Source organism: Diaphorina citri, unplaced genomic scaffold (assembly GCF_000475195.1).
Source record: "Diaphorina citri unplaced genomic scaffold, Diaci psyllid genome assembly version 1.1 scaffold6456, whole genome shotgun sequence".
In the NCBI taxonomy this organism is placed as follows: Eukaryota; Metazoa; Arthropoda; class Insecta; order Hemiptera; family Psyllidae; genus Diaphorina; species Diaphorina citri.
Genome location: NW_007383832.1, coordinates 8,158 through 16,439, shown reverse-complemented (window position 1 = coordinate 16,439; position 8,282 = coordinate 8,158). Strand labels below are relative to the sequence as shown.

The 8,282-nt window shown below is 40.1% G+C and overlaps 1 protein-coding gene across 1 annotated transcript in view; it reads right to left on the bottom strand.

Moving 5' to 3' along the window:
- The window catches only part of LOC103521979 (phosphoglucomutase-like), a gene marked incomplete at both ends in the record, with an annotated part of 21,333 nt that overhangs the window by 4,898 nt on the left and 8,153 nt on the right, over window positions 1-8,282 (bottom strand). Inside the window, 6 exons of the mRNA XM_017448924.1 lie at window positions 2,376-2,442; window positions 2,928-3,062; window positions 3,259-3,510; window positions 3,808-3,962; window positions 4,411-4,601; window positions 5,001-5,157. Coding sequence (XP_017304413.1) covers window positions 2,376-2,442; window positions 2,928-3,062; window positions 3,259-3,510; window positions 3,808-3,962; window positions 4,411-4,601; window positions 5,001-5,157 — 957 coding nt within the window. The remainder of the gene's footprint in view (window positions 1-2,375; window positions 2,443-2,927; window positions 3,063-3,258; window positions 3,511-3,807; window positions 3,963-4,410; window positions 4,602-5,000; window positions 5,158-8,282) is intronic.

The following is an 8,282-nucleotide window of genomic DNA, read 5'->3' as shown; positions in this document are numbered from 1 at the left end:
CCCATGAAGAAATTGAGATTTGTTTTCCCTAAAATAAATCCTCATAATCTTAATAGCCTCCTTTCCTTTCTTTTTCAGCTCTGTATATTAATTTACTTCCTTGTACATTTTTAGATATGCTCATGGATTGTGGGTAATTTTAATCGATAACTTCCTTTAGAATGTTTTCCTTACTCTATAGTGTGCGTTCTTCTTTTACTAGGCTTTAATAGCGAACTTAACGGTCTATGGTCACTCTTTGCAGGTTTCCTATAGAGAGTGTTATGGAATAAAGAGGTTTTAGTAGTGTCTCAATCTTTTATGACACTTTATAGAGAAACTTCCAGTTTAGCATCACAGTCTTTACTAGACTTTTGAGAGTAAAGTTCCAGTGGAATAAAGAAGTTCCAGTTGAGTTTGTGAAAGTGTGTACTTCTTTACTTAGGCTTATACATAGAGTTCCAGTTTTAGCATCTCACAGTTCTTTACCTAGACTTCTTATAGAGTGAAGTCCCAGTGGAATAAAGAAGTTCAAGTTTAGGCATTCACCACCTCTTTACGAGACTTCGAGAGTGAAGATCCAGTATAATAAAGAGGTCCAGTAGCTGGTGTGCTCACTCTTTACTAGGCTCCCCATTGCGTTCCTTCCTACGGCCAGGGCCCGTGATAGCCGAGGGGCTGCCGTATAAGTTCGTGCCGAAGGTGTAAGTTTCAATAGGACTGACTTTTTGTGTATCAGCTAGCTACCGTGTGGAGAGGGAGGAGCGCCTAAAAGGATTCAGCATATGACTCCACAGAACCAACAACCGGCACCCGACCAACCGCCATCCGCGACCAGTTCGGATCCTACTCCTACCAGTCATTAGTAATGGTGTGTTTACAGGTTGTCAAGCACCATTCCACAACCTTACATTTACATACAGTGATTTGTTCCTTCTTTCCCTTACCTAATAAACCCCAATCGTTTACAATAGTGCCATTTCTAACCTGTGTGTATATTTTTAAATAAACGAAATTGATCCTAATTTAGGTAGACTACTTACATACTTTTAACAAAATTTTGTTAAGTACCTTTTTTGATTTATAATCCTCATTATTTATATGCCTAGATTTCACTAGATAGCAGATAATTACTTCCCACTAAGGTATTCTGCTATTTAACCATATTTCTCTCCTTTAATTGCCCTTTTGAGAGTATTAATTGTGCATTGTACTTCCTTTTTTGTGTATTTATGTAATGTGTAAAAATGACCGTATTTACTTTATTCAGTCGCTATTAAATTTTGTTAAAGAAATAGAATTTATTTATTCGACACGAGATCAGAAAGACTGTTTTTTATTCTGCCATTAAATTTTCAGATCTTCCAAAACGAAGTTGTTAAATTCCTGGCTAGCATGTTCAAATTATTCTGACTTGAGCACAATTGGAAAAACAAAAAGGACAACACATAATATTACGAATATATATGAAGGTTTGAAAAAACTCATTCATATTAAAATATTTTGTATAGAAAAATAAATAATTAACAACATAAAACAAATGGCACTTCAACAACACATAAAAGACGTAACTTAAGTAGATAGCCTCACTTCCCTTGAGAGAGCTTTGAATTTGAAATCTTCGCAGCAAGCACAGTGTCACACAGGGGGAATAAACCTTTAAAGAAGAAAGGTGGGTATGCCCTTCCAAAAGAGACAACATCCGAAGTAATGATAGAGAAGCATAACTCTCATCTAAGCTATATTAAGAAACTTCTTGGCACCTTCCAAGTTGAAGGACTTGCGGTTTAAAAAATCCAAGGATTAGAGTTAAGTAACACAATCCAAAGATGACAGCGATTGGGGTTGAGAAATCTTTCATTCGTCTTTGGCATGAATTCAACACATTATTAAACAAAGGTACACAATTGTTCAGATACAGAAGAGGATAAAATTGGGATCAGTGCTGACTCTGGACGGCCAATTACGCTGACTGACAGGGTGCATCTTCCGTAAACGGGGTAATTATGGACACTCTAGACCCCACTGGAAAAATGAAAGTAATGAAAAAATTATTAAGTTTTTCAGGCATATATAGTCAATAACATAATAATGATAGAATAAAAATACAGCGTCTTCATACAGGAATGGGAACACTTATGTTATAATCTCTCGAAATCAATGAGGATTAAAAACTTTAAAGTGTGACATGTTCGTCTATCTCTTGCCCGGGTGATTTTATCCTGGACGCGATAAGGTTCGTGTCTCGGAATGGCTGGCTTTCTACTATCCTGCTCTTCTTCTCTCTTCTTCAACTTCGGGGACGATAAGCCTTAGCAGTTACAAAGTTACAGTTCCCCTCTATAAAACCTCTAAAAAGTAGAAAAATGACACAAAGCGAACAACAATATTATTACCTGAACCAAAGTTTGGAGTGCCCACTTGACATCCAGCTCAATATCTCCCGTTAGCGGAACATAGACTCTTCAACATACAGAACGACGTGGCGCCTGAACTGCCTGTTCCGGATAATCTGTATATGAACGAGACCCGTCTGTGATATAGCACTTCGGACACCCTGTCGAATAAATAACATTGGGTCAGGATGTGTTCATCATTAAGATATAGAATTAAATAAGGTGATTTATGAAGCCGAGCCTACATTAAAGTCACACCAAAACTTTACCAAGACTCTCTCTCTTTTTCACTATGTATCTGAGAGTGGCATCGGGATTTGTCATTAGAAAACAAAACTTCCTACTATTTTCACCATTATTGACATATTACTCAGTACCGGTCCAAGTTAGAAGTGGTTTAATTTCAGCAAGATCCAATGGACAAAAAAACGTTCGGCTCTATGGTTAATATTAAACGAATCTCTCCTTAATAGGCCAATCAAGATCAGGCACAGTGAACTCACCTGTTTCCTACAACACTACCATCATAGGAATCGGTGTATTCAAAGTTACTCCTGCCTCCACCAGGAACCGGATCTGCCTTCAGCACTCAGAGTGACACCCTTGAATTCAGGAGCGGATACTTTCTTTTCCAACTCATCCATCATTTGATTACATGGTGCAGCGGAACAATTCTCATAGTCATATCTGTGCAGACAAGAGGGGTTAATAGTTGAGGGTAAACAAGAGGGCTTGGATGAGTGATCATTTGAGGTCAATGTGAGAAGGCAGCTTGTTACCAAATGTAAGGTGAAATCCCCCGTCACTGAAGACCTTACTAGTTATGACGTAAAAACCCAGCCAAAAAGTAACTAAAAGGATTGTCTCTCTTATTTAAGCTTACCTGGTGAAATAGTTTCTGCCGTACTGTTTCCAATGGCTCTTCAATATCTCCTCGACAGGTTTACCGGTGTGTTCCACCACACTCAACCAGGCCAGCACTGCCCAGATACCGTCCTTCTCTCGAATGTGGTCTGAACCGGTTCCAAAGCTTTCTTCTCCACACAGGGACAAACGTCCGGCATCCATCAGGTTGCCGAAATATTTCCATCCCGTGGGCACTTCGAATAGCTCCTTGTTGTTTGCTTTGGCCACTCTGAAACACCAAGTTTTTCGCAATAAGTAAACAGAAAAAAAATCATAATGATAATAATATTAATCACTTGAAATTCCCCAGCTTGAAATAGCTTGGAGGGAGAGTGTCTGCCTTGTAAGCCCTGGGTAGCTAGTTCGATTCCAGCCCGGGGCGGATTTTATCCTGAACGGATAGGCTTGGTTCTCGGAACGACTGGCTTTCTCCTATCCTGTCTTCCTTCTCTCTACGCTTTCGGGACGATAAGACCTAGCAGTTACAGTTCTCCCTATCGAACCTCTTTTTTTTTCTGGTACTCACCTGTCAACAGCTGCTCCTGTGGGCATAGACCGAGCATAACCTTTAACCCCGGTTTTCTTGAAGTAAGGAATAGAGTCAAGATGGGCGGCTAACACGGCTAGAGAGTCACTGGGGTTTACGAAGAAAGCTTTCTTTCCCAACACCATGTTCCGATCCTGAGGGAAATGGGTTCAGAATTTTATGTGTACTCGATGAAAATTCTAAATTGTCAGCAGTATACATTAGCTTCCCGACGAAAAAGAAAAAAATAATTTTAGTAAGCAACTAAGCAGTAACAGTCACAAGACTATTTAGAGTTTAGGCTAGTATAAAACAAAGCAAGTGATCTCCTTGTTAAACAAATGTACCAAATTCCATTGAATTCGGATCACTCAAGCGCGTAACAAACAAACTAATTTTAGTAAGCAGTAACAGTCACAAGACTATTTAGAGTTTAGGCGAGTATAAAACAAAGCAAGTGATCTCCTTGTTAAACAAATGTACCAAATTCCATTGAATTCGGATCACTCAAGCGCGTAACAAACAAACAGACAGTCAAACTAATTCCAATACTATTCATTTAAAACTTCAACCTCATTTCGTTCAGTCAATTCCTTCACTTACCCCATCTCCATCAAAAGCGGCTCCAAGGTCAAAGTCCCCTGCTTGCATAGCCTGAACCAAATCAGCTGCGTAGGTCAGGTTAGGGTCGGGATGATGTCCTCCAAAGTCTGGCAGTGGCGTGGTATTGACAGCGTTGTCAGGTTGTGCCCCTAGCTCCTCCAGAAAGATCTTCTTCACGTAGGGTCCAGTCACTGGAATACATATAAGAGGAACATAAGTCAGAAAAGGCTCCCAAAAATGTTCTCAAAGGTTTTCTGAAATGAGTGATTGAACTAGGAAGAATAAAGGCCCTTTTCTTTTTCAAATATCATGGTCAATGAGGTTATGAAGCTATTAGCATCGTTTCGAAGAAAAAAAAAAAAAAGTCTGTGTCGTACTCTTCTCAAATGATTCAGAAAACATACAAGTTTGTGCAAAGGGCGGAAAATATATTTATCACTCCTACGACCTACATAATTATGTAACTAACGAGGTCGACGGACCTTTCAAAGACTTATTATTATTTCTTCAATTGAGCTCTAGCGCTTGTTGAGAAAATTCTTCTTCGGCGAATGGGGCCTAAAATATTTTAGAGTTCGCAAATCGCATACCTCCATGCATAGCATTGATCAGCAATTTGAACGGAGGTCTCCCGGAGCTTCCCTTGATCAGACTTTGGAGTTTTGGAAAGTCGAAGATCTCCTTCATCAACTGGAGATACACCTCCACCGAATCTATCACGTCCACTTGGAATTGTGCACCGTCCACCTGCAATCAACGATGAAAATTTGAAAAGCTCTAGTACCTATTGCTACGTAAAAACTGCAACTAGTTGTCAAAAAATGAATAGCTTACCCCTAAAAGGAATTTAGCTTAAGTTTCTGTACAAACTTCTTCGTTCACGGACAGGCATTAGGCATGGATGTAAAAGAATGTGCCTTGGAGTTAGGTACGTAAAAGCGGTTCCAACTTGCAATTTCTTTCTAGGAAAATCTTCCTGCTTCCCATGCTTTACCATTTAGATTCAATGCTAGATCCCGATTCATCACAATACATCATGTAGGTACCATAGATATACGTATACTATGGATAACAATTCACCATAATACACTTTTCCTAAACCGTCATAAACGATGGCCCTGATGATAAACAACCGATTTTATCAACTGGAAAATTATAGGCCGGAAGGTCATACGTACAGTAGAGAAGAGCATGTACACGATTCATGTCGATATAAAGATACAGGCAATCAAGCGTGCCGGGAGGCGCGCTAAGCCGTTTTGACTACAAAAAATTTACGAGTGGACCGCCCTTTGGACTTAGCCTTTAGCAAGGGAAATTCCAAGCTGATAGCCTCCCTGTTTAAAGTCCCCCAGAAGAACCTACACCCTTTTGACGAATAATTTATCAATCTTATCATACACGAAAAAGGCAATCATTAGGAACCTTCAGAATCACCACGACCACGACCCTTGGATTCTAGGCCGATTGGTCAAGGTACCTTCATCGAATCCCTCCCGAACAATACGACCCTGTCCTCTACTGATTACGAAGTAAATCCCCAATAAGCGATAAGAAATTGAAAATAACATCAATAGGTTTAGGTAGGTAGGTTGAGTGAGTACCTATGGGCTATGGGTAGAGAATAGATAATACTTCACTCATGTTATGACTCTTGTGTGTGTGAGTCTATCTGCGACTTCCGCCTGGACTAGTCCAGATGACTAATTCACCTCACCCGACCGGATTCCTGGTTTATAAAAGAACAGGTTAATCCATGACATTAGTTTTGTTAGGCGCTCTAGTTTGTGGGTGGTTTCGGCTTTAGTGGTACAGAAAGGTTTACCAGTGGACAACTTTGCTTTCAAAGCTGCCGGTTTCGGGCCCGTGGCTCGACCTGAAGCATCGGGTGGTTTTGAAAGGTCGTCCTCGTGATGTGACTCTTGAAATAGGTCTCTATGACTGCCGTAACCCTCTATTCAACTTTCCTAGCATGACCACCACCCTCCTCTACTTTCCATGAAACCAATGGCACCGAACACCTAATTCTAGTTAGTTTGCTAAAGCCGTCGATTACCCCACTCAACTTTGATTTCCTCTACTTCTTCGTAAAAAAAAGGGAAGGGGTTTCATCGTCCGAAGAGGACCTCCTTTGAGGCAGATGGGGTAATATGAAGATTTACTCTTCTCTTCCCACACAACTCTCTGATATAATGGATCTTTTTGAAAACCTCATGCTGAACTTTTTCTTCTCTAACTTATCTCCGAAAATTTTGATTAACACTTAGTAATCAAAATATTGGGAGATAAGTTGGGGGTACTGACATTCTACCTGAATATATGCATTTACATCAAAAACTTTACTCACCAATAACCCCGACTGTAGCCGAAACACACCTTAATATCCTCGAGTAGGATTTGTCAATAGGAAATTCCTCTATTGGTAACGTACTGCTAGACGTTCAGGCTAGGTTGACACATTTTGCTTCCATAGGGAATCGTCAACAAACGCCGATGGGGATGTTTACAAACGGAGGGCCTTATTTAATCAACACGTCTTATCTAAAGCTTCAGATAATGAAGTAGTAGCTAACAGCTAAGAAAAGTCCATCGGTTTAACTATCAGCCAAGTTTTGTACTCGTTAGGACAGGTGGGGACGTGACAGATGGCGAGTAAGCCTTTGTAGTACAAATGACCCCCGTAGCAAGAATTGACGGAAGTGTAATTGGGTCCACCAGGACTGTTTACTGAAACCGTAGTTTAAATTTGTGCAGGTTTGCCTTCCACTCACTTCGTCTCCCTTCCATGGAATTGTTGTAGCTACCAGCCAATTAACACACCGGGATGCCTATATACATGTATTGCAACCCATTCACAACCAAGAAAGTTATAATAGCAATGCCGGTTGTAAATAGGTTGGTATTTTTTACAACAACCCATCCGTCAATCTGTGATCTGTTAACTTGAGTACCAAGATAAATGGCCCTCGACAGCAAACTGAAGGTCGTCGCTGTATATTTAATTGGGAACCATTCTTTCATCTGGTCCCCCTTCCGGTACGATTTTAGTAAAAGTTCTTCTAATAAAGAAAATTCGGTCGGATCATTTGAACATCCCATCGTGCGGACAGAATATTCGCGATCCAGCGACAAGCTAAGGGCGGGCCCCTCTTAAAAACTTGGTATGACAAGGAGGAATTACATAATTGTGTATCATAGTGAGCCAAAGAAGAACTATAAAGTCCAGGACGTGGCCTGCGTCAATGTCTCTTGTAGATGTTTTAGTGGTGTGTTTATTTTTGGATGAGGTATCAAGGACTAGACTTTCAGCTATAGTGCAGGTATCCGAGTTCAAGGATGCTCCACTCACTTTGGTATAGTAAAGAACATCTAATCGGTATTATACAACAACACAGGATTTACAAAGGTTACTCATCGGTTCAATACAGCAATAACAAAGATTACTCATCGGTGCTATACAAGCCCTAGTCAAGTAAGATCTAGTTGCGTTGCCATTCGTTGAGATTTAAACCGCTGCTCCTACCCCGCTGTATACATGTATGTACTAAAACTACTCTAATAGGATATAGTAATACTAAAGATGTCATTATGTAACATCTACGATATAATCCATCCATATGGAAAACCACTTTATGAATTGAAACAAACAAATCCTATTTCGGGAAGGGCCCGCCCTTAGCTTAGGCCCTGTATCCAGAATGTTCCGTCCGCGCGATGGCAGGTTCGATTGATCCGACCGTTATTTTCATGGATCTATTATTACAGGATTTATTATTATTATTATTATTATTGTTGTTGTTGTTGTTGTTGTTGTTGTTGTTGTTGCTCACTATCGAAGACTTAAAAGAGCTATTTAGATCAATAAAAACCAC